Source organism: Chelonia mydas, chromosome 5 (assembly GCF_015237465.2).
Source record: "Chelonia mydas isolate rCheMyd1 chromosome 5, rCheMyd1.pri.v2, whole genome shotgun sequence".
In the NCBI taxonomy this organism is placed as follows: Eukaryota; Metazoa; Chordata; order Testudines; family Cheloniidae; genus Chelonia; species Chelonia mydas.
In genome coordinates, this window is record NC_051245.2 from 52,621,122 (window position 1) to 52,648,983 (window position 27,862).

Below are 27,862 nucleotides of genomic sequence, written 5' to 3' on the forward strand. Positions count from 1 at the left end.
ACTTCACTGGTTAATGAGACAAAATTTATCTCGGTAGCATCACAAATCCATATAACATTCTAGAGTTTTGAGTTCTGCATATAGATCCATGACAAACCTGACAGATGTTTAAAATTACACGTAGCTAGAGTGATAACATATCAGCTACATATCTGAAGGGATCAAGAGCATGAGTTATTCCTGATATGGTTAGTGAGACAAGGTGAGTGAGGTACTGTGATATCTTTTATTGGACCAAGTTCTGTTGGTGAGAGAGACAAGCTTTTACACAGAGCTCTTCTTCAGGTCCCTAGGATTACCGCCATTAACTTGCACATACTTTTGGCTCCAGCTCTAACGTTTCAAATCATAGAATCGTAGGACTGGAAAGGAATTTGAGAGGTCATCTAGTCATCTGCACTCAGGGCAGGACTAAGTCACAAAAATAATTTGGAGGTGAGGGAGATTGCTAATTCTACTTGGTGTTGGTCAAACCATGCCTGGACTCTTTTGTAGTCTGTCAGAAAAATACACAAAGTTTGTAGCTCCGGAGATCTTTCCTCTTTTAAAGGAAAGGTGTATACTAATGGGTCTTCAGTTCAATATGAAGGCCACTCAGTCCCTTTAACAAGCCAAATTCCAGAGTTCTACATAGAAATTAATGGTTGCACATGACCCCTAGGGTCCTATATATCATTCTTGTCTTATTATTTGCTGCCTATAAAGGGATCAAATATTGGAGTAATAAAAGTTCCCTAGATTATTACCTTAATTTCAGCCTACTAAGAGAGAGAAGTAACTCATTGTCCTGGAAATAAAATCTGTCAGTGGCTAATGACCAAAAAATAGAAACTGCTCAGTGCTAAATTAAATTCTTTATATGTATTTATAAAATTTAACTAGGTACTTATCTGCCTTTTTAAACAAAACCCATTACTCTTATGTTTTCTTCAGGTTGTTCATCATTTTAATACAAGCTAATGCCTCTGTGAAAAAATTCAAGGTCACCTTGAACTGAAAAAAAAATGCAAACTCTTTCATGTGGTGAATTAAAAATGGTAATTTATCCTCTTAAGAGCTTTTCTGATTCAAGATAATCAAGATTTTGGATTTCTCTGGTTTGTCATTCATAGATAAATATGAAGGAAAAAAAGCAGGACTGTACAACATATTCCATGTGGTCTGTGAGCTTACTTAGAAAATAGTTTGAATTTTAAGTATCAGACATTTTCACACTAATCCTCATATTCTAGCTCTAGTGAGCAATTAGCTATGATTAGTGTGGAAAGATGGAGGCTTTTGATTATTCTATCTGTCAGTTAGTTAGAGCCAGCTAGTGTATATTGTATAAGCTTCTATCATATATTTTCAGCAATTCCAGTGGCAATGGGCCCCTCAGTCCAAACAAATTGACTGTGTAAAGTTACATCTGACGTGAAGAAAGACTAGTTCATTTCTGAGACAAGTGCAGGCTTCTACAGAAAGGAAAATGAACTTAAATGTGCTTAAGATGAGAACATGGATTATAAAAAAAGTTATTTAATTTACAGTTCATTATATTGTTTTGATGTGAACATTTAAAAATAGTTTATTTAATGAAATATGATATCTACAAATTGGGGTCAGATTCTGTTCAAATTGCCAGCAGTGCTAATTATGATACAAAGCATTTCAATATTTAAAGTCTATTTTCTCCTTCTTAGATAGAAATATCTTCTATTAATCATTGTCATCTTGCCATGATTAAGAGATAGCAATGTTTGAGCAATTTAAAAAATTCTAGAACTCTTAGAGCAATTGTTCTTAAAAAAGATGCAATTAAAATAACCATCCAGTGTCTTGTGATTGTTAAACAAGAATCCTACATTATATATATAGTTACTGGCTTGTCTTTACTAGGAGAAAAGGTATGTTCCTAACTCAGGTTAACTAACACAAAGTAAAATCCTAACAAAGACAAGTCACTTTATAATTGTCACACAAGTTTGAAGGTCAAGGTAAACCCATGGCTACTCCATAGTCTTTAAGACCTTTTCTATATTAGGAATATTTTGCTGGTATAGTTATACAGATATAGTTAACAGGCAAAATCTTATAGTATGTACACAGTTCTATATGTATAGAAGTTTTTATAGCAGTATAGCTTATGCTGGTTCCCCTTTTTATTTTGTGAAGACACACACACTATGAAACAGTAACTGTACGTTACCCCCTATATACGTTACCCCCTATATATTCACACTAATGGGATATGTGTGCCCCCAGTATTGTGAATTCAGAATCATCTACATGAGCACTACCCACTACAGGCATCTAAAGTGCTAAACATTGAGAGGGAGGTTGCAATAGTCCTTTGGTTTCCAACATTCTTAGTAAAATTGGGCAGTAAACAGTTTTCCCATTCCAGGAAAAGTTTTGTGACTTTGAAACATTTTCTCATTTTGAACTGGGACAAAAGTCAGCTCCCCCCCGCAACCTCCGTCCAAATTCACAAACCCAAAATAAAAAAAAAGGTTGAAACAATTGAAATGTTTCATTTTTATTTCAGTCTATTTCTTTTTAAAACTTTTTTACTATAAATTAACACATTTCAAAACAAAAACTTGTTTAGAAATTAAGAACAGAACTTTTTTGCTTAGACAAATGTCAAAATGGTCTGAAGCAAAATGGTGTTGCATAAATTCATGAAAGAAGTTCCAAATATCAACCCTATACATTTCAATAATAGATTATAGTAATACTGGATTTGTTGTCTGGATCTCAGCGACCGAACCCAGGTTGTAGGCAACTGGTAGTGGTAATTAACCTGGAAAAAGGACATTATGGCACACATTGCCAACCACCTGCACTGGAGGTCGAGGACCAGGGGGTTAGACACAGCAGTTTAACCAAAATAATGAACAGGTCCAGACTGACAGAGGACAGGGTCAAGGTACCCAAGGCATCATCTTGACAGTTTCTACAACTGATGTGCGGATGGAATCTCCAGCACAAATGAAAGCTGTCTTCCCCATGATAGAATCTCCTCCCCAGTGCAGCTGCTCCTTAGGCAACTGGGACTGGAGGTTTGTGCATGAGCAATTGTGCTAAGGTTCCTGGCAGTAGGACAACACTCTGGGTATGTCCACATTGCAGTGGAAGCCGAAGGTTAGTGGAACTTGAGTCAGCAGACCCTGGGTTGGCTTGAATTTCTACACTGATAGTCAACCCTAGGTTAAGAATTTTCTAAGCCAGGCCTGAACTCAGGGCTCCAGCATCCAGACCGCAGAATGCAGACCTGAGTGCAACCAACCGTATCCCAAACTTCTCAGTGCCCTCCTGAAATGTGGCTGCTCTAGCTCTTTATTCATGATGCAGTGTGGGAAAACATGACTGCCCACCAAATGTGACTGTCCAGAGGAAAAAGAAAGTCAGCCCATGGGATAGCAGGATACTTTTGGCAGATTCCCAGAGCACAAATCCAGTGGGGCTATGTGTACACTACAAAGCAATAGTGTCCTGGTTTGACTCAGGCTCAGCCCCTCCATCCCCGGAGGTCCTGGGCCCCTGGATCCAAGCCCTTGGGTAATGTGATTTGTATGTAGACGGGAAGGGGAAGGTAGGTTTGAGTCTGAGTTCAAATCCTGGGCTCATGCTGCAGGGTAGACATACCTTAAGTGGCCTGGTGAAATGCTGTATGGCGTCTTTGTGATATGTTAAAACACTAAGGGGAGTGTTTTGTTTGGTCAGGAGGAATTTGGGGGTTCTAAAGTGTGAGCACGAGAGACTCCTCAGAGGGGTGACCCTGAAGCCTGAGAGAAAGGAGTGAGTTAAGACTGTTTTCTATTGCTTTACTTGCTTGTTAAAAAAATAACCCTTGTTAAAGGAGAGTGGGCATGGCAGCGAGTGTTTGAAAGCTGGGGAGAAGCCCCACCTTGTGACAATAATAATGTGAGATTATTAGATTTATTATTCCTTTAAATTGTCCTTAAATACTTATTATAATGTAGGGACACAAAGTAGTTTTCCTCTAAAATAACAGAAAATACAAATGAATATATAATTTCACATTTTTATGCACTTTCTTCCCATGTTGTTATGAAACAAGATTAAAACAATTTTCCCTAAAGAGGAAATTACACCTATAGAAAAAAAAAAATCACATCAAGGGGCCAGATTCTTAGCTGGTGTAAAACAGTGTAGACATTGGCTTCTATGGAGCTATACTTCTGCACACCATCCGAGGATTTGGTTCAAACTGAGATGTCTGAAGATCAAAACCTCATATTGTACATTAGTAAACAAAATACACATTCCCCCCCTCCTTGACAAACATTATTCCAGCTCTTTCCAATCTAGTGATAAATTTGTGCTGATGACTAATCACTGGATTCATATACTTTTACAACAGATATAATATTTTTGACATAACACACAGAAACAGATCTTGAAATACCTGGCTTTCTGTCTGAGTTTAGCCTTAGCAATTTTTATAGATGGAGCTGTTGATCAAATAGCTAAGGGCTTTAGAAATGATTTACTTAGACATTTTAAAGTTGTTTTCTAGTTCTTCTGTTATGGTGTTTATTATGTAGAAGCACTGAAAGATTTACTGAAGCAAAGAATGAGGTGTCATATTATTAAGATCATACAGAATGCCTTGTTAGTCGACTGTGCAGAACACAAAAATCTACAGTGGAATGTTGATGTGTCTAAAGAGCCAAATGTGGATTTAAAAAAAATCTTTATCAGGAAAATGGGACTTAGAATAAGATATTTTTGTTAATATAAGGTTGTAGCAGTAAGCTATAGTACAGAACAGAGACACAATTCTCTACAGGTAGAAACTGGGGAAGCTCCACTGAAGTGAATTGAGCTTTACCATATTTATGCCAGAAAAGAATTTGACCCAAGATATTCAGTGAAAATAGAATTCAAGAGTGTTCACCTAAGAGTGAGCTACTTACTGAAAGAATGAAATGTAAAGGACCCAAAAATCTCATGGATCAAAAGCAAGATGACAGTTGATAAAATACTTACAATAAATGTCACTTTATATTTAAATTTCCATTTCTCAAAATATGTGATTTATTAAAATAGTTCCAAGTCGCAAGGTTATAATGATTTTTCTTTCTGTATCTTTGGGACTTGCTAATTCATTCAATTTTAAATGCATCAATTAAAGGTTAGGAAAGGTCAAAAGTAGGAAGTTTAAGCACTGGTTTAATTATTACTTCTAGTTTAAAGCTAGCTCCAGATTGGCTCCTGAACAAGTCTTCTTAATATCAGATAGATAGTGTCTCTATTTGAAAGTGCAAACTAGTAGTTAGGTATCTAGCAGCAGCTCCTAGGTGGGGGAGGCAGGGGGTCTCCACGCGCCACTGTCCGCAGGCGCTGTCCCCACAGCTCCCATTGGCCTCAGTTCCCGGCCAATGGGAGCTGCAGAGTCAGCGCTCGGGTGGGGGAAGTGCGCAGAGACACAGCCCCCCCGCCCAGAGTCCACAGGGACATACTGTCTGCTTCCAGGAGCAAAGCGGCATGGAGGGAGGGAGGCAGAGCGGGCAGGGAGATGCCTTAGCCCTGCTGCTGGCATGTCTCTGCATGCCACTTGTGGGGAGGGAGGCAGCAAATCTCCATGCGCTTCCCGGGGTGGGGGCAGTGTGCAGAGCCACCTTCCGCCCCCTGCACTGCCAGGGGTGCATAGAGACGTATCAGCAGCTGGCCGCTTCCGGGAGCAGCATGGGGCTACCGGCGACAGCATGCAGGCAGCCTGCCTGCCTGAGTCCTGCTGTGCTGCTGGCTAGGACTTGGGGCAGGTTGTAAGAGATTTGTCCTGCATTTGGGGGACCGCCTGTTGTTGGGGCCCCAATGCCACTGCATGGTTTGTTTCATGGTAAATCCGCTCCTGATACAACGCCTAATTAATAACTGTAGGCATGGGTTATTACAAATTGAAAAGAAGCTACCCTCTCTCTAGTCTATATTCCAACCCAATCTGGAATACTTAGATATTTCTTTATCTTGTATTTACCCATTTAAATGTATCATTAACAATTTCCCAGTTAAGCAATTTTTCATTTACTAGATCTTGGAACAACATTCCTTGGAACTTTTTGTTGGTTTTACAAGATTTGCTACTTTAAAAGTTTTATGCAGAGAAAAGTAGGGTTTTCTCTTTTCCTTCCTCATTTTAATTGCTTTTAATAGATACTGGGATGTAAATCTTAGTTTCATTAAGTTACCTTCCATGTAATTTCACACTGTAAAAGTATGCCTTCAGGGCAACAATTCCCATAGTTGCCTATGAACCTTACTAAAATAATTGGGTATTTATATAACAAGCATTTTGATAAATCATTTTGTCTGTCACTGAGAAAAAAAGTTATTAAAGCATCAAAATTTTATCAGTCACTATTACAAGTAATGATCCAAAACACTAAGAATGACGGGTGAATTCAAATTCTCCTGTCTAGGACTCTATCCTGGAATTGGCCTCCATGTAGAAGTAGCGCAGGTGGGCTTGGGAAGTGAAATATACCCCACTGACCAAGCACCCTGGCACAAGCCTATTGAGTAGCTCCCCTCAAGTAGCCTATGGACTTACATAGCTGTCACACTTTTGTAATGACATGGGACCACTGGATGTGTTATACCAATAAAATAAAAACCAGCAGGATCTTATTAAAGGGAAAAAGGCAAAATACCACATTTATTGTGAATACAGAAAGAATCATAGTAAGCAGTTAGTTATAGCTATAACATTCCATTCAATTTCATATTTATTCACACATTCATTCATACACACACACAGGTTCTGCAAGGTTGTTATCATAGTTACCAGCCTTAGAGTTGCTCATGCCAAGCCACTGGCCAGGTGGCCTGGACATGAGGAGGGAGCAGGGCCTTGTCAGATGCTCATCTGATGCTCCTGGAAGTTGGTTTGCAGAATCAGACCCCAAAGTTCTCACTTTCTAGAGTCCATTTTGATAGGAATTTCTTCCTATGCCAGTCTATGGGAATTGCTTCATCATGCTGTTGCTGAATCAATCAGCCGATGGCACATTCCTGACAGCTCCGTGCTGCTAGATGTTATCTTGTTCTTTGGTTCTCCCATTCTTGAGGCTGTTGGGTGGATTCCAGTCTGCCCTCCGGGGGTCCTCTGGTTATTGCCACTTGACGCCTTCTTCAGCTGATGGACACTGGATTCTTAGGCTGGCACCTCCCTGATCATTCAGTTATTATCCACACCAAGCATCCATCCACATACATCCTCTATCTCTATTTTAATCACAATTGTTAATACAACAAAAGGGCGGGAAGTCTCTGGGTGCTGTTTCTGTTGTTACAGAGTATTGCTTTGAGTCTCTCTCTGTGTGAATTGCTTTGAGAACAGACTCTGTCTTAGAAGGTACTAATGCAATTAGCAGCTTGCAAGGTTCACACATAGAGGGAGAGAAACAGTACCAAAAACCAAGAGACCTCTTAATTAGTAATATCCTGGAATTTAAACTATGGGGAATCAAACTCATTTGTGATTTTAATACAGAACTTCTTTAATATGATCCAACAGATGTACTGCACTATAGATGATTGCCACAACACCATGTGATGGGATATACAAACCCCACACTGGGCCCAGGTAGCCCTGGTCCTCCAGACCTGCAGAGCACGCTCCAACTGGAGAGGAAGCTTTAAAGGGAGCAACACAACTCAGGAAAAGGAGGCTGGGGAGGAAGACAGACCTACCCTGTGGGTTCTCAAACAAAGGTGCCAAAGAAGCCTCCCTGTGACAAATAGGACTGCACGCGGAGCCAGGTTTGGCTGAAGGTTTAGTTTAGGAAATCTTCAGCATGATGACAGTTCTCTCTTTCTAATCAACAGTTCTGTTAGTTTGGGCTACACACAGCCCACTCATTCTTCATGATTAACAAGGAGTCAGATAGGAGTATCCCTGTCTTCCACTGACATCATCCCACACGCACTGGATCTCATGTATATGGCAGCTGGGCGTGGCAGAGTCACCTCAATTTGACACCTGCCTCAAATGAGAGACCCATCAGGATAGGCTTCTGCATTTACAGCTACAAAATCCAGCACACCATGGGAAAATTGAGGACTTTGGCTCCAGTCTGTTGACATAGCTTGGACCAACATTTGGCCAAGAATTATACTAGTATTATAGAACATCATTCACTTACTAAATATTTGCTGAAAAATGGGATGAGGCCAGTCTTGTTGGTGTCAAATTTATTGGATTAGTGAAGTGAGAATTAAATGAGGTGCAACAGACTTTCAAATTGGGGTTAAAATTCTTTCCATCTTATTCTGCTTCCTATTTTACGTGCTGCTTCTGCAGTAATATTACTCTGTAGCTTTGCTATAAACATAAAATATGCTAGAGAAAGGAAAGTACAGCAGAGAAGAACTTCACTGTACAGAATAGCAGACCAATTTCTTTAACGCTGAAAACTAGCTGTATTACAAGAGCATTCTGCTTTTAATTAAACTCTAAAAACTGCGTAAGAGTAAGGATTCTTATGCATAAACCGCCTTTGTTAAGTACAAGAAAGGATCAAAGAGAATATACTTGCAGAACCAGATGCTTTAGTGACTAGTACTAGGGATAAATTGAAATCTGACAAGATTATAAATCTATCAATTATCTTTGGGCAAACAGCAATTTAAATCCTCATTGGTGTAATAGATTCTTGCCTGTATGTCTGGGTCTCACTGTCAATCCTTTACAGAGGGGCATAGCCTCAAGGCCTTAAATTTTACTCATTCCTTATCCAGTCAAGAACACGCCTAGACTCCAATGGAGTTTTTCCAAGAATTAAGGACTAACTACTAATAGCCAATTTTCAGAAGAGCTTAGCACACTGGGAGCTTCTAGGCAATGAGCCCCAAAATTTAGCCCTAAAGGCCTATTCCTGCAAATCTTTATTTCTGTAGATATTGGGTTTACTCCCAGTAGTAAGTGCTAAAATCAGTTATGAGTGTTTGAAGGATTGGGTGCTATGGAAGAATGCAAGGCCTCAACTTTCCTGCATTACCAGAAAGTAGCCAAATCTAAGGTAATAATATCAGCCGTACTCAAAAAACTGAAAACAAGAAGAGGGGAAATGATTCTATAAATCTGCCCCCTCCTCCCCCCAGCACATCAGAAAAAACAACCCAAATTCAGTACAGATATGTCTGTATTTTATTTCAATGTATTCCTAAATCTCTGACAAGAGACTGCTGCAGAGTAATTGTGAGCTAGTAGAACATTCCGGGTATTGACATGCAAATGTAATGCACTGAACAGGATAGCACCATGAGTCATGGTGAACACCATGAGGTAGTTCACAAATACAAAGGGATCACATCTGTAATGCAGATTGATACACACCATTAGACTATTATCTCAGTTCTCCATATTGCACTTTATATCCAAATGCTATGTTTTCCTCAAATTTTACCCAAGTTTGTTTTTATTTTTTATTAGAATAATTAACATCTATTACACACACACATGCATGCATACACACTACAATCACACACACACACAGATGGTGGGCCTGATTTTCCATCCTTTGCTCACACAAAGTAATACTTATTCATGCTATCAAACCCGTTGAGCTCAGTAGGATTACTTGCTTGAGTAAGTATCAGCTTGCATAGCAGAAAAGGACCCAGGATAATGAAAAGGTTTTTGGATCTCGTTTTAAAAAAAGCACCTCAGTTTTTTGCACCTCTTTTTGTTTTCTGGGTCTCAAGCATAAAGAGCATCTCTTCATCTCTGCCTAAATTGTTTGGGGGCTTAAAGGGGATTGTTCAAACTCCAAACGTTAAAAGACAAATTACTCACATAATTTTAAGAGGGTTCAATCTGCCAGTACAACAATCAGCATCTCATAGTAGGTAACTGCACACTCGTAAATCTGCACGACCAGGAACATAAGCATAGTAGTTTCATTCCATATCCTCTCCTGCATGCACACTTAGTCCCATTGCTGTAGAAATTATGGGGTCAATAACTTAAAACCAAACAATAAACATTTGAAAGAAAAGGGGTTTTCTAAATAACAACATCCACTTTGTCATAATACCTATATTTCTACTGTCTCACTATGTCACTCATTGCCATTTGATAAAATTATTGAATGACTAGAGAGGCAGGATTACCCATTGGTTAGGGCACTAGCCTAGGATCTAAGAGATCTAAATTCAGTTCCTTGATCCACCACAGACTTGCTGTGTGACCTTGGGCAAGTCACTTACTTACCCTTTCTGTGTCTCAGTTTCCCATCTATAAATGGGGATAACAACACTTCCCTACTTCACAGGGGTGTTGGGAGGTTAAATACATTAAAGATAATGAGGTGCTAACGTTCTACAGTGATGGGGGGGGGCAGTGCAGAAAAGAACCTTAGATGGGTAGAACTACTCTAAGAGCCAAATTCAGGGTTTCAGTTCCCTGCCTAATTGGCAAAATGAGTGCTCAAATCTTCACAGTAGCTTCAAGAGTGCAGGGAATGAATCTTTCCTCTGAGGCTGCGGAGTGTCTTTACGAAGGCCAAATCACCCCAGTACTGAAGTAGCCATATGATTCCACAACTCAGCCTCAGAATGGGCAAGAGGAACGGGGAAAGCATAAGAAGAACTGATGAGGCTATGTATAGCATCAGATCTTCTGGTCCTACTTCTCCCCACCCTGTATAGAACTGTGTCTAAGCAAGTTTCTTTTATCTTTCTCTGCAACCAAACTTTTGAAGAGCAAGGTTAACTTATTAGATAGATTTAATGGTATGATTTCTGTATATTCTTTTTATCTCATTTCACATTTCCTTTGCTGTATGATCTTTGCTTTGTACAAATGTTCATAAATGTTACAGTTATCATTCTCTTTGCATCATGTGTGCGTGAACCTTTCAGAGCATCTCCTTGAAGCACTTTACTCAAGACTGAGGACTTGTATATTTATGAATGGATCTATCTAACCACATTAGCTATATATATACACAGGAAGGTATGAAAAATGTTGTATGTAAGACAGCGGAGGTAACTGTCCCACTCTACTCTGCACTGGTGAGGCCATAGCTGGAATGTTGAATTTTGGGCACCACACAAAGAAATATGTAAACAAACCTAAGAAAGTCCAAAGGAGAGTAACAAAAATGATTAGAGGTTTAGAAAACCTGACCTATGAGGAAACATTGAAAGACCTGGGTATGTTTAGTCTAGATAAGAGAAGGCTGGAGGAGGGGAGGGAGGGATACAATAGCTATCTTCAAATATGTAAAAAGATTGTTATAAAGAGGACAGCGATCAATTATTCTCCATGTCCTCCAGTGGTTGGACTAAAAGTAATTGGGATAGTTTGATGCAAGGGAGATATTAGGAAAACATTTCTGACTATAAGGAAAATTAAGCACTGGAATAGGTTACCTAGGGAGGTTGTGGAATCCCAGTCATTGGAGGGTTTTAAGAACAGCTTAGACAAAGACCTGTTAGGGATGGTCTATGTATACTTAATCCTCCTTCAGCAGGGAGGGATGGACCTCCTGAGGTCCCTTCTAGTCCTATATTTCAATGATTCTATGGATCCCACAAAACAGTGAAAACCTGTGTCATGCAAATACAATATGGGAATACTGCAAATTTTCATGTGGCTTAATGCTTCAGGCTGCACTGAAAAGAAAGTTTATTAAGGCATGTGGACCAGTACTTTACAACAATCAGGAGCCAACAGGACTGCTCCTGGTAATAAGCACTATGCAAGCCCATAACTGGAAGAGGCAGTGCCAGGGAAATACAGAATATATCATGTGACACACTGCCAAACCTGAATCGTTTCTAAGAATTAATATCCCTGTAATCACTTGGTAACAGAATCATTATTAACAGACCTATGTTAAGAAACAACTCATGTTTTTATTCTGTTCAGAGGCTGTTTTTCTTTCTAGTCTCTTAATGCCAAATTATTGTTGAGAAAGCACTGGGAGCCTTCAGGTAGCAGACAGCCTTCAAATGGAGAAGGCTAAGCCCATTACAAAAATAAAATGTCCAATGTGTACATTTCCAGAAAGCCTCCTGTGAAAAATATAGCAATAGAGCACTCTGCAGTAAGTATTTCCTTCCATTCTCAAAGTCCCGGAGAGGGAAGGAAATGACTACATTGATCTATAAGAAAATGACTTTTTCACTCTTTCAGAACCAAAACAAACCACCACTTTTTGGAGGAGAATTGAAATAAACATGTGTTTACTGAGAGTTTAAAGCAGAAATTGAAAGAAAAAAAACCCCACAAAAAATAAAACCACACTGATGCCATAGCTAATAGCTTTGGCTTGTTTGAATATATAATATTGAAGAAAACTGAAAATATGTACATAGTACACACTGTATGATAAGAACACAGTGTTAAGTAATAAAGAAGGAGCTTTAACAAATACAGAAAATTGGGCTCTCTTTTGTAGTCCTTATCCAGGCAATCCCCTATTTGCGGGAGTGAGGCGTGCAGCCTCGTGTCCGTTATAATATAATAAAATAATTCATCCTGAATAAGCACAAGACATTAAAAAAATCCAAAATCAAAATACTAGAAAACTGAAATCCTAAAGAAACAGGATCTCTCAAATTACTAAACTCTATTTGTAATGTTTGTTAGTTATTAAACAGCTATAATATTAGGATCTATATGCAGTTCATATAAAGTGATAGGACTCCACTCCTTTCTAAAGAATATACACAATACTGAATATATTCTGAAAGGGATTAACATTTTGATAGTTTTGTAAACATGTTTCTATGTAATATTGGTAAGAAACACACTTGGTATTTTTCCATAATGTATTTAGGAAAATAACTAACTAACTACCCTCTTATGAGAAGATCCATTACAGAAGCACTATATTTTAATACTTACACTACCTTATAAGACAAATGTTAAGGTTATGATGAAATTTTAGCTGTTACAGAATTTAAAGGGGAAGCAATTTTTTTATTCAGTATATCACTTTTTTATTATATGGGCACTTGAAGTCCATTCTCCAAGGTTATCAGGGGCCCAGTCTACATTCTTTTTCTAACCAGACTTGCATTACACTTCAATATAGGATTTGGCTCAGACTGACATTCTTTAGCATTTAATTATGAAGTAAAGTATGAAGGAGACATTGTTCCATATCTGTTCTATACAATTCATGTTGTATGTAGAGATTAGAAAGTTCTCTAATTCTGCTGCTGCTAATTCTAACAATCTGCATATGTATCATTTAAAATGATAACGGTATCTTGTTCTGCAGGAAAATAATTTCTTCCAATTGTAGAAAGGTGCTTTCACTTACACTATAGCAACAAGAGGGTTTGTTACAATATTTCAGTCAACCTGTGGTTTAGCCAGCTTGCACCTACGGTGAAATTCACTCCTCTGTAGAGGACGCATACAAGGCCAATACACCATTTAAGTCCCACTTATGCCCTATTGTGAGGTCACTATGGATGCAAAGTCATGCACATTGGAGAGGGAAAAGATGAAGTACTCATACACTTTAATGGGGTCTAAATGAACTATATCACTTCAGGAAAGGGACTTGGGCTCCACGATAGACAACGTAGTGAAGACCTCAACAAAATGTACAGCTGTGGCCAAAAGAGCAAACAAGATAGTAAGAGGTATAGGAATGGAAAAATATTGTCCAACCATTACATAGATCAATTGTGTTGCCTCCTCTGGAATATTGTGTGCAATACTGGTCATCACATCACAAAACTGATATTGCAGAACTGGAGGGGCCTTAGAGGAGGGCAATGAGAATGATTAGGGGCATGGAAAAAATGCCATATGAAGAGAGACTGAAAATATTGGGTTTACCTCACAAAGGCGATGAATAAGAAGGGACATTATAGAAGTATACAAAATTATAAATGCTATAGAGTTGGTAGCTCAGATGCTTCTCTTCTTCCAGTCTCATAACACAAGAACATGGGACATTCAAAGAAATTGAAAGGTAGCTAGTACAAAACTCAAAAGGAAATACCTTTTCGTACAACATATTATTTGAGTTTGAAACTCATTGCTACAGAATGAGCATTTATATGAACAAGAATATTCAGTGTTATAATAGTTATAATGCTATCAAAATAATTTAATGTTTCAGGTCTTAAACCAATCTTTAACTATTAGGGAATAGGATAAAAATCTTCATGTAGAGGTAGACTATGCAATATCTGTCTACGGTGAGGTTTCTTTCTCCGAATGATTGGATTGTCCCTTCTGCTTATAACCCATTGAAGCACTCATTGGTCTCTCAAAACTTTCACATGAGGCATTACTGGCTCAACTTCCAAAAATTCTATGAATGGAGTCAACTTCTGCTGTGTTACCTCTTGTCAAGTTTGATGGATGTCCTTTCAGTCATCTTAAACTACTCCTGATGATCTGACTACTAGAGCTTGTGTACTGCATTTTTTCCCCTCTACAAGGCTTCTGTTCTAGGAAAATACTGTAATGAATGTTCTTCCTTCCAGTCAGCTCTCATAAGGTCCATCTCATCAATGTCAAACATTTCCAACCAAGTCTACAACCAACTGTTTTGATTCAGCAAAGTTCTGAAAGTTCCTAAATGAATGACAGTGCTATTTGCTCTTCTTCACTCCTTATCTAAGCAAGGAGTTATATAAGCAATCACCTGGGGGAAGAGTTTTGAGGTTTTATTGAATTTTACATTGACATTATTATTTCATATTAAGACTGTTTTATTCCACAATGTGTGTATTGGAGTGATATTAATATTCCTGTTCAATTTATATACAAGGTTAAAGGCAAAATAAGTTTTCTTAAAACAAGAGTCCCTCTCTATGTGAAATTTGAACTTATTAAAAATGTGATTTACTTTTCACCATATACGCTGTTTACCTTTTATATTGCAATCAGTTTGGGCAGGGAAACTAGACTATTAAGAGTCAGTGTCACTTTCTGTATACAAGCACCTTTTCTTTGATCAGGACATGCAGGTAAAGGGGACAGAAACAAGGATGGATTTAAGCAGCAGGATGCAATTTCAGGCTATGTCGACACTATCACTTATATCACTCAGAGGTATGAAAAAGCCACCCCCGAGCAACATAAGTTACACCAACCTAAGTGCCAGTGTGGACAGCACTATGTCATGCCAGTGTGGACGCACTGTGTCGCTTACAGGGGATAGAGTATTTAAGCTGACAGGAGAGCTCTCTCCTGTCGACTTAGAGTGGCTACATTAGAGATGTTACGGTGGCGCAGCTGCATCAGTGCAGCTGTAAGCTCTCTACTGTAGCCAATAGCCTTAGTAACTTACCAATGGGGAGGGTGTGACAATCAGGGTCCAGAATCAGAGGAGAGGGGGTCTGAACCCAAAGAATAAGCAATTGAATCAACTGGTCTATGAATACAATGTGTGTAAGTAAACCTGATAGTCATAAAAATTAATGGAAAGATATTTCAAACTGAAAAGAAAACTCCAGTCTTGGAAAAGTAAGGGAGGATGATGTTTCCCATACTCTGTGTAGCCATGAATTACCACAGTCTGAGAGAGAGGGGGAAAACTGCAAATGCTGTTAAAAGGGAAGGGGTTTGAAGTGAAGGCTCTCCAGAAATGAAGGGCCAGCATCTAAGCAAGCTGCTGTCCATAAATCACTGGATCACCTCTATGGTAAAGGGCATGCTGAGAAACTGTTAAGAGAAAATAGGTAGCTCATATCAGGGAAAGGAATTTAGCTAATATGGAAGCGTAAAGCCTGAGGTTGCATCTTTATAGTTATTTTCTGTGTAACTTGTTATGTGTTTGCTTTTTCTTACTATTTCATCTTTGAATCTGATGTTTATCTTAAATAGACATTTTGTTTATTTTTACCCCAAGCAGGTGTCCGTTGTGCAATCTGAGTGGAGTGGGCAGTCCCAAGTGGACTGCTAACTGAGGACAGGCTTCACTTCTTTGGGGGTGAAGAACCATAAGAGCAAAGTCCAAGAGTCTGGTAGTTAAGAGCTCAGGGGATGGATTTAGGGAGACTCAGGACCAGAAGGGCTATTGGGGTCACCCTGCAAGCAGGAACTACGCAGGTGGAAGCCAGGGTGAGACCTTCATGTGTGTAGGCTGACTACTGGTGTCAGAGCTCTGAGCTACAGCAGAATAGCATTAGGGCATTCAAAGTTCCAAGGCAAGCAGTGACAGAACACCTTATTCAGGCTCGCCAATAGCAATGCTGGGCCCCAGATCCAGGGTCGTCCCTGGAGAAGGGTGCAGGTAGGGCGGAAGTGACAAATCCGTCACTTCAGGGACCTCCTGTCACTTCTAGGCACGCGCGACCATTGCGGGCCCCATGCTTTGGGGGGACATGGCACGATTGGCCAGTGCAGTTGTGTGCGCCTAGGAGCCCTGTGGCCCAACTGGGCAATTTAAAAGGGCCCAGGGCTCCCAGCCGCCGCCACCGCTACAGTGGCGGCTGCCAGGGGCCCCCAGGCCCTTTTAAATCGCCAAGGCCCCTGGGCAATTGTCCTGTTTACCCCCCACTGTCAGAGGGCCTGTCCTTATTGGTCTGGGTGATCCCCAGAAGGTCACAGAGGGATATTATCTGTCCACTCCCCTCACACACTAGGTACTTAATTGTGTTGAGTGTGGGGTACAGGGCTCCCATCATATAACTGATAACTCTGGGTAGTCTCTCTTCAACCCATTCCTAGAACTCAGTTCACTTCGGAATCTCTTTTTCTTCTGCCTCGATAGGGGGCAAGAGCCAATCAGACACCCTCATTTCTCCCAATTAGCCAATGGGAGGCAGAAGTTCCTCCCCATCCCCAAGGCATACTACCATGTGTATCCTGAAGCTCACGGAGAAGCTAGGCTTCAGGTTATCTGGGCATGAGTTCTGCCACCTCACCTCCCCTTCACAGGAGGTGGCTGTTCCCCTGCTGGTCTGACCAGATTTCCCTGCCTCCTGCTGAGGACTGTTCCGGTATCCCTTGCACGGTATAATACTATTACTTAGGTTCATAAACACTGCCGGGGAATGTTCAAACTAAAATATGTTCATTGATTTTTTTTAAAATTACAAAATCATATCTATTCATATTAGGTATTTTAAAAATCCTTTACCAAAATCTAAAGTTTGCAGCTAAAATCAGATGATATTTCCTTTAAAGGCACCAGCTGAAAACAGTTCCTTTTATCTTATCTGTTCTAAACAGTTATATAGTACTGGTGTAAAGGGGTGGTCTGAGCATATTATTTTTTCCATATTTCTTTAAACGGTGAAAGCCAAAATTTCAGCTAATTCAAGTTATCCAGAAACATTTTGATTTTGTCCAATGTGAGTTTTCCAGCAGAAACTGTTGCATTGGAAGATTTCCTCTGAGCTCTAGTGAACATCACCCAAACTTGCCACCTTTACTTGAATCTAAATTAGAATTCTGGAACTCCTTACTTTTCTTGATAAATAGCTATTGACATTAGTAGCCCCACTGACTGCTCACTAGTGGGAATAAGAGGTTCTCAGTCTTACCCCCCGGGATTAGAGCATCCTATGAGCATGAGACAGGCTGTATGGGGCTTTCCTGGTCACCAGAACACAGGGTATTAACTACAGCTCAGCCATCTAATCTATCTATTTTAGAGTTGCTTATTGTGCTCAGTGTAATACCTAAGCACTGAGCAGACACTATGTAGTGTACTTTTTCGGAAACCTGTGCACAGGAAGGAGGAAGAGAATAAGGCAGGATTAGATACTACAGACTGGCCAGTCTCCATAAGAGGAAAGCAGGAAACTCCATAAAAAGTTATTTGGGAGACAAAAATAAGAGACTTGGGGAACTCTTGGAGCCAGAAGGCCCCCTACCTTAGTCACAAAAGGACTGAGGCGGTCTTAGGTGCCGACTCCATGGGTGCTCCAGGGCTGCAGCACCCACAGAAAAGAAAATGGTGGGTGCTTAGCACCCAATGGCAGCCCCCTTGTCAGCCCTTCCCCCTCCCTCCAAGCGCCTCCCTCCCAGCACCTCCCACCCACCATGGATCAACTGTTCCATGGTGTGCAGGAGGCACTGGGAGGAGATGGGGGAACAGCAAGAGCAGGGCGTGCCCCGGGGGACAGGTCAGACCAGGGCAGGGTAGGGGGAGGAACCGGGGCAGGAAGAGGTGGGGTGGGGGTGGTGATTTGGGGAAGAGGTGGGGTCGGGGCAGGGCCAGGGGTGGAGCCGGGGGGAGCACCCCCACCCTCCCCAGCACATTAGAAAGTCAGCACCTATGGAGGTGGTAACCGAGACTTTGAACCCAGTCTGGTTTTCTAGCAGTGCAGGGCATTTTTGTGTTGTTGTAAGTATCTCCCCTTAAGACCCTAAGAATATAAACCATATTCCAGCCAAACCCCCAGATCTGAACATCCCCAGGTTTCAGGGGGATTCATAATTTTCACTTGACTTTTTCAGTGTGGGCCTGTCTCTTGTTTCAGTCTGTCTAGTGGCAGGCAGTATCTCATTCACTTCGTTCATTTACATACAGAAGGGTAATCTTCCCAGGCAGAAGAGAGAAAAATACGGTTTTAAAATGAAGTCTTGGATTCTTCAGAACAAATCGAAAACCGGGAAAGACCCCAAAACTGTGAAATAGATGGATTTTCTACAGCTGTGCCTCTGGATAACTCAGTTTCTCTTTTGAATAAGATTAAGAGGTATAGACAGTGTTACAGTATATGATTACAGGGTAACAGTCTCCTACTGCAAAAACTAAAGCAAAGCTGAAGCATTAGCCACAATAAATATCAAGGCATTTGTTCTCAGAGCAGCTGCTATTTGCCCTGTATTATTATCTCTCATACAAATGATTAATTAATGATGTTGATCATGTAAAGTTTTATGCTGAATGTTGATTCAGTAGTACAGATCACACTATCTCTCTGTTTTAAAAGGTGCATTCAGACAAACTTTGTTTGTCATTCGCAGTCATAAAAGTGAAGTATAATAAACTCTAATTATGCTTGCTTCTGATGAAAGGCAAGTATTTATATTTACATAACTTTCAACCATAAAGATCCCAAGGCAGTAGAGAAATTGACTTTGTTCTCATCTGAATGATGACAAGTAGTGTAATTCCCACTATAGCTATGCTGCGTCAGAGCCTGACTCAATACTGACTCAGAGCCTGATTTTGCTGCTGTTGCTCACCAGGTTGACTTCATGTGGCTAACTTCTCACCAGTGTGAGTAAAGCATTTGAAAACTAGACCTTCATATATGTGGAAAAACACTATACAATGTAAGTGATGGTTGCAGAGAGGGAGACTGCTATGTACTAATACATCAGGAATATTTAATAGTTCCTGACTCCTAGAGCAGGTCCCATGCTATCATGCCACTTCAGTGAAGATATTAGAACTAGATTTGAGGTATCTGGGTTTTCCCATACAAATCCATCCCTGCTTTTTGTTATGATCCCTGACTGTCTGGCAATGATGTTATTTAGAATATCTTCCTCCCCAGTTTTCCAAGTGGAGTATCAGAAATTTTTGAGACAAGTGTTGACACTTAATATGTAATACTGCAATCAAACATGGCATATGAAATCAGTAAAATTAATGCTGTTCTTTTATAATTTACATACCAATTATTTACCTGATCAAAAGGTCAGGGTGTCTCAGAAATATTGATTGGATTCTGGTTAACATGAATGACAGAATGTCAGCTTCTGGAGTGTATCTTGATTGCAAAATCAATCATCCAGCATAATTGATTTAGCAGGAGAATATTAAACATTAAAGAAATCTGAGATAAAACTAAATTAGTGTGTGATCTTTTAGAGATCTTAATAGTTTTAGAAGATGTTATATATCTTAGAATGGGGTTATTTTAATTTAACTTCTTATGCTGGACCAATTTTGACAGATTTTTAATTTGAATTGTAACGAGTTTGCAATTGACTTCCTACACAGGAAAGGAGCAGTTTAGAGTCCTAATTTTTCATAAGTTCATAAAACTTTGTGCTGCAAAGGATTTTGGCTAAAAGAGACAGCAGTGTGCTTGAAGTGTTTGGAAAATTCCATTTGAGATGACAGGATTTGTGCATATCATTTTCTATTAATAAGATGACAGAATTTATATGAGCTTGTGTTGTCCAGGAGAGGGCTGGACAGTACCAGATGCACATTTCTGGGGGAAAGTCTAGGACTGAGAATTTGCTGGTGTTGTTCTGCAGTGTAATTCACGAGTGGCTGGCCATAGCACTCAGACAGTATAGCTGAGAGTAATTTACATGCAGGAGCGGTTGCTCTCACAGCAAAGCAGTGTAAAAGGTACCCTAGGTTGGAGAATTGAGGGGACACAGCTGTTCAACAGTCCAGAGCGTACTCTGGGTAAAATGTCACAATTATACATAGGTAGACCAGGGATCTTTTTTTCCCCGAGCAAACAGTAAATTCACCAAATAATGCACTTTTTGGAGCATGAAAACTATTCATGAATTCTGATAGAATTTGGTAAACAGATCCCCCCACACACACCCACCATGGCCATTTTGAAATGAAATGTTACAACTTTTCATTTCAAAATTGAGATTTTGTTTTCCCTTATATTAAAGCAGCTTTTAGAAAGAAACAAAGATGAAACAAAGGAAAATGTAGTTCTGTGAAAGAATAGTGGTAGCTGTTCTATTAGTGTAGACAGAACATTATAAAACAGATTTTCCATTAATTACCATGAAAACAACTTAAGCTAACATCACTTATTAACATGTCTGTTGCTTAATGACTGCATTCTATATTTAAGAATCTGCATATAATACAAGAGTTGCTATCTTAAGTACACTTTGATGTCTAATTTTATTAGACAATAAATATGTAGTGTATAATCCTGAATAAATAGTCAGAGCCTAAAATGCAGTATTAAGCCAAGTAAGAATCACCCACTATTGTTTTTTAGTAGGTTTCTTTCCACAGTCCAGCTGGTGCTATTTGACTAAATCCTGAGGTACATATTTCAGTTTGTTGGTATTTTCTCCAAGACCTCTTTCTACTTGGCTTCCTATGAATTTAGTTCAACTCCAGATTATGTTACTCAAGTATCTTTATTTGGAATATAGCAAAGGTATGCTGAGTTAGTAAGACTCAAACACAGGGGGTGGATTCAGGGTACATCATAGACCCAAAGTTACACAGAAAACCTCCTCCTTTATATACATTTACACATATGTTGCATTACTATAGATTACCTTACATGCTTTGGGAGTGGTTTTGCTAATTTGTAGGCACCAATCCCTGTACAACGTGCTCCGTCTACATAATATCCATGCAGAACCTACTCCTTTCCACTTTTCAGGTTCCAGGCTTATTTTATCCACGGTTATTATAAATTCCCTTTTCCACTAGTGTGGTCCAGATCCATGTGCTGTTTAACAATCTTGACCGTTAATTTATTTTGAAGTTTGTGTAATAGAGTGCATATGGCAGATAGTTAAGGCTTTTGGCTGCAGGGGTAAAATACTAATCCCCTCTCCTTTCTTCATGGCTTGGTTGAATTTATTAGTTAAGGAGTTAATTTTGAGGTTTAGTTTTGAACACTGGCAGAATTTTATAGGGACACCCCAACTCTTGTGCCACTCAGTATGGTTTCCAGTGGTTTTTTTTGTTTTTGTTTTGTTTTGTTGTAGGGTTTTTGTGGCACAGGAGTTGGGGTCTCCCTCTAAAACTCTGGATAGTACGCCCTCCGACACCCATGCATAGCATGGTAGATTACTTCTTTTGCTTTTATGACCTTAAGCATGGTGCTGTAGGGTTTCGCCACAAGACCAGGTGAACACTTATTGTCTGCCTTAGCAGCACACTGACATCTCTGCCCTTTTAAATGGATAGGGAGAGTGACATGAATAGCTTTGCAGATTCTGTACATGTCTAATACTACCCTAAGCTACAAGAATGCCCCCAACATTGGAAACTATCACCACTGCATGGATGCAAATTTACAAAACAAAAGGGGAAGAAACTATTTTTTGCTTCTTTCTTTACATATTTTAATGTGCCTTGAGCTAACTTGCATTAACCCAGCTTTGTCTTTATTTCATGGGTCTCGCAAGTATACAAAGGGGCCAAGTCTGTCCTATTCCAAGTATGGACCGTACCCCCTCACCTTCGGAAAAATGCGGTATGGAGCCTGATTTGGAATCATGATTTCAGTTCCACTTGATGCTCAGTCAGGTCTTCTTTGGCATTGAACCATGCCTTGGTCTTTTGTACTTCCACCTTATTTTTCCCATCACATTTTTTTGCACTTGCAAAATTTGCCTTTGCAATTTCTGTACTCAGGCCACTGATAGGGCTACAGTAGCCAGACGGGCTACAACTGGGTTAACTATATTCTTCCACAATCTCATTCATCTTTTTATTAAGGCCTTGCAAGGGGAAAAGCCTTGGATCTGTATTCCCTAGCTCTTAATTGCTACCTGTTACATTCACCCCTTTTCTTAATTTGGATTTGATGATAGGGATGATCACTGGATGATAGGGAATGTGAAACTTCTGATCAGTGTCTAGCAGGATGTCATTTCTTTAACAACTGAGACTGCAAATCTACTACCACTGTCTGAGTCAATTATGTTAGGAACTCCACATCTGCAGAACAGATTATACATCAATTGTTCTGCTGTAGTTAGGGCAGCCATATTTTTCATAGTGAAAGCTTCCACCCAATGTGAAAAAGCATTCACAACTACCAGCCCATATTTGTTACCCCTTGGTGCTAACAGCAACTCCCCACTACAGTCAATTTGAGTTCATTCCCATGGACTCCTGGATGCCTGTCTCATAAAAGCTCTTCTATGTTGTTAGATGGATTATGTCTGACACAAACCACACAAGCATTAAAATGTTCCTTCAGGTCCTTTTCCCATTAGGGCCACCACCCCATTTTTGCCAATCTGTCTTTGGCTTCTGGCTGTTTGAGGCGAGCACCCACACTGGACCCATGCACCCATAGCAGCAGATCTTTTCTCATATTCCATGGGACAATCCAGAACAAACCATCTTCTGTTTTTGCACATAGGAGTCCTTGCTCTATTACTAGGTCCTGACCTTTTCCCTTCACTTCCTGGCTGCAGACTTGCTCCCAAAGCAGTCCTAATTCCAAATCCTGTTTTTGAATGCTTTGCAACTGCCTTGCTTTAGCTTGTTGCAATTGCCTCGAGTGAGAACTGCTACCATGTGGCTTTCAAAGAGGTCTCCCACAGCCAGGGTGGTCCAGTTACTGGGCTGCAGTAACTGGACCGCCCTGGCTGTGGAAGACCTCTTTGAAAGCCACATGGTAGCAGTGTGCATCTTGGCTGCTAAGTCAGTTGCCTGATAACTTTTGACCAGGGACCCTCTTTTCCTGTGCAGCTGAATTTTAACCATGTCCACTCTGTCAAACTATTTGACAATATTGTCCAACATTTGCACATGGTACTGAATTTAATCTTTCTTCTGTTAGTAGCCTGATACTTGTTCTGAGCCCACCAAGCTAGCATTAACACAGCTCTGTCAAGCCAGGCCTATAGAGTTAACCTTCTCACTATTTAGCCATTGCCTTGCAATTGCATCAAGATATAGAATCTTCAGAAGAACCACATGGTGACTTAATCCAGAAAGTAAAACACAACATTTGGAGTATAGCTTCTTCTTGCACAAACCCTAATTCCACTAATGCCGAATGAGTTAAATGAATCATTCAAGAGCTCTGAACTTCTGTTTAACTTTCCTACTGTTCTAGATCATGGAGTCTCATTTATTGGATGAGAACATGACAGCAGAGTTCATGGTCTAGTTACTCTTTTGATGATAAATATTCATGACTCCTATTGATCAGCCTTTTGCTGATGAACTACTACTGACATATTAATTGGAGACCTTTGAGGCATACATTTGCTGCATAATTAAAGTAAAAGCTGTTCTTTTGCTAAAATCTGGGTATTGGCTAAGTGTAATAGGGTGGGACTCCCTTCATATAGTTTTTAATAAACTCCAGAGATGTCACTGACAGTTTAGGAACTATCCCTTTCTACAGTGTGAGGTTTACTATTAATGATTTATGTAGAGTAGAACTTGATTATCAATACAATTCTTCAGACCTGTAATTATACATGCTTAAAAGGTAAACAATATCAATATGATGATCATAACGTAATGTGAAATTTAAGTAAGAAGTGTGTGGACCAAGTAAGTAAGTGGAAAGTGGACCAAATATTGGGCTTTAAAACATCAAATTTAGAAGTCCATCCTTTTTAAAATCTGAAGCATCCAACCCGCAGGAAAATCTTTTCACTGAATTAAACAGCATGATTTAGAATACTCCACTTTGTTTCTTATCAAAGTGGGATGAGGAGGAAGATCTAGAAAATTAACTAAAATAAAAATCTCCTTTTAACTACCCTTTATATTTTCAGCTGTCATTAATCAAATTAATCAGCATCAGACAAAACCCAAAGCCTTTTTCTTCACTGTACTACTAGAGACATCAGGCCAACGTCTTTTCTCCGTTACACTCACAGTAAATGAGAGCAGAATTTGGTTAGTCTTTCTTTAGGACTGTATTTTTAGTATAAGCTCAACCAATTTACCTTTTGTTTCATTTCCTGTCAATGGCTCAGCACCAACAATCATGAGAAAAAGTAATTTTAAATTGGTAGTGTTCTCAATATTCAACAGCACTAACCTGGTCATGGCATAAAGACCTACTAATTAGATGTCCCAGGAAATGAGAACAGGCGTCAGTATTAACACTGCAGACATAGAAAGAGATTTTAAAGGCTCTTGTCCATAAATCTAATAAAAGTTACAGTATTGAAACTTACTGTGCTGGCAGTGAATTCCATTAAATCCCTTTGGACATTTACAGACGTATCCTATGAATGTATCCCCTCGATATGCTTCACTAATTTCACAAGTTCCACCATTATGACAGGGATTAGGAAGGCAAGGTCCTGAAAGATAAAAATACAGTAGTAATTTAAGTGTTTTCATTTAACCCCCCATATTATATATTCCACTAACCCACTAAAATCTATCCTTCACTTCATTCAGATTACTTACCATTGTAGGTTTTATTAACATAAAGAATTATGAAGCATGTCACTCTTTATTAATCACATAATTATTTTTTTAGTAGAAGAGAAGCACATGGGATTAAGGTGCCTGATCTTGCTCCCATTGAAAACAATAGGTGTTTTACCACTTACGTTAATGAGGTAATGCATATTCAGCAAGTGACTCTTATGGCAGTTACTCATTTGCATACAATTCCTAGACCTACAAGGCTTATCAGGTATGCAAGGAGTTTCACCTCAAGTATACCTTCACAGCCCCTACATGGGGCTTTAGTGGTATGAAGGATGTCGTGTATTGGGTGAGCTTCACTTTGAGAACATGTGATGGTATACACAGTCATTAGATTATCTGAACCAATTTTCCCTTCTATGGTAAGCAACTTCTTAACTTACCTGTTTCAAATCAGTTCTAAGAGTGAAATTAACTCTTAGAACTGAAAATCACTTCTTTCTACTACACACATGCTGTGACAGCTAAAATAAAATTTCTGCATAAAAATGAGATCTAATTGTTTGTCAGTCTCTCATTCACAGTGGGTGTTTTGGTAGAGTTTCTAAGTACGGTAAATGTTATTTTTATATAGACTGTGGATGCCTTGAAATAACTAGACTATGTTAAATCTAGGTCAGTTGTTTATTCCTTTCTTTTTAACTGTTTTGTGTTGAAAGCATTTACCATTCACTATGGTTTTAATATCTCAGTTATACTGATCAATAAAATTCCTATAAGAATAAATTTTTGCATTAGATAAAGATTGTTTCCAGTCTTACATCACAAAGAATTGGTAGTCAGTGATCTGTATGTTTAAAAATCAATAATATGCCTTAAAAAATTCTCAAGTGAGCACTACAAAACTATTTTATTTACACTCTTTACCACTCCCAACTCCTCTCCGCATACACACACAAGCTAATCTCCATTCTTGAAATGCAGTGGTATAAGCCTTGTAATTATTCAGCCACTTAAAATCTTATTTTGTGGTAAAAAGAGAAAATATTTTCCATTCTAAGGGCTACCAGGGACACGCAGCAGTGCACGTGAAAATCAAGGAACTGAGGCAGGCATACCAGAAGGCAAGGGAGGCGAACAGTCTACAGCAGCAAACCCACCACAACCCCCAAGAGCAGCGTGGATACCTCTGAGGAGTTGGAGTTCCAGGTCAGAGCAGGCAGTGCTGAGGAGGAGGTCTCAGATGAGGAAGAGGAGGAGGAGAATAGGAGACAGGCAAGCGGGGGATCCATTTTCCTGGAGAGCCAGGAGCTGTTTGTAACCCTAGAGCAGTCCAACTGGTCGCAGAACAGCATCGCGGCTGAGCGTGGTGCCAGGGAAGGAACCTCTGATGAGTATGCAATTTCAAGTAGTATTTTGGGGTCAAATGTTCTTATATCCTATTTTTTTATTAAAATTAACAAAGTGAGGTCAAGTGACTATCTGCTTCCCAGTGGCTGCATGAGCTAGGCAGAGGATGTCCCACAAAAAAGACTGTTTATGTATATAGGGATGGCCTGGGACTCCTCCATAGAGATCTCCAGGAACCTTCCATGGAGGTATTCTGCAATCCATTGCAGACGGTTTCTGGGGAGGGCTTCCTTATTTCTTCTACCACAGAAGGATACTTTCCCGTGCCACTCCAGTATTAATTTGGCTGGCATCATTGCAGTATACAGCATAGCAGCATAAGGACCCGATCTGTACCTGGATGCTTGCAACATCTGTTCCCTTGCCACCACTGTTACCCTCAGGAGAGTGATATCAGCTAGGGTCATCTAGGAGAGATGGTGGTAGTTTTCATTTCAACTGCTCGGACCACAAACAATAGTGCCTGTGCAAACAATAGTGTCTTTGCTCCCTTCCTCAACGGTTTCCAAAACATGGCTGTAGTTTAGGGGGCAGGGGTCAGCACTGACCTCAGTCACTGCAAGCCTCGGGCAACCGCTAGCAGCAGTGGTACTAGGGAGTTGGTTGTGGGGAAGGGAAATTTTGTGGTGCCCACTCACCACCACAAGCACCCTCTCCCCTTCCCCAGCACAGGTTTTGCTAAGGCTTGCAGTTTGGGAAGGTGAACACTGGTCCCCAATCTCCAGACAATATCCAAGTTACAAAGGGGAGGTGGCTCTGGACCTGGTGTGAGTTGCCCACCCAATGCTGCTGACGGTCCGGCGCCCATGCCTCAGGGCTATATTCACCATGGCTGGGACAGCAAACCAGTTCAACGCATACCTTGTGTAAATGAAAATGTTCTGCCTTAAACTTCCTTGAAATAAGGGGAGTGACTTTTATAGAGTAACTCTGCACTAGACACTGGTCTGTACTGACAGTAGTTGCTTTGTGCTTTCCATGGCTTATAGCTGAAAGTGCGGCCTTCAGCTCTTCCTCCACACCAGCAGAGAGGCTCTCCCAGATAAGACAAAGGTGAAAGAGATCACGTGATGACATGTTTAATGAGATAATGAATGCCTCTGGGACAGCAGACCCTGAGCAGAGAGCATGGAGGATGTCTCTCTCTGAAAAACTGGACATGGCAAGCAGGAGAGCAGCCCAGGAGCATGAGCATGGCAGGCAGCAGATGCTGGTGATTCTGAAGGGAGAAACAGACATTTTGAGGCATCTGGCTGACCTTCAGGAGAAACACCTTGAGGCTAGACTCCCTCTGCAGCCCCTGCACAACAGCATTCCAACATTGCCGTATTTCCCCTCCCCCTCCCCCTCCCCCTCTCCCAAACATTCCAGGAGGTGAGGCAGGGAATGTAATATCCCTTCCACTCAACTCCAGGGGAGGGTCCGAAGAAAAAAAGCCGCATATTCGATGTTGATTTCAGAGTAACAGC

General features: G+C 40.1%; 1 protein-coding gene across 1 annotated transcript in view; it reads right to left on the reverse strand.

Annotated features, from left to right (window-relative positions):
- Positions 1-27,862, reverse strand: part of EDIL3 (EGF like repeats and discoidin domains 3) — a 389,354-nt gene that overhangs the window by 177,851 nt on the left and 183,641 nt on the right. The window contains exon 4 of the mRNA XM_027827522.3: positions 24,782-24,910. Coding sequence (XP_027683323.1) covers positions 24,782-24,910 — 129 coding nt within the window. The remainder of the gene's footprint in view (positions 1-24,781; positions 24,911-27,862) is intronic.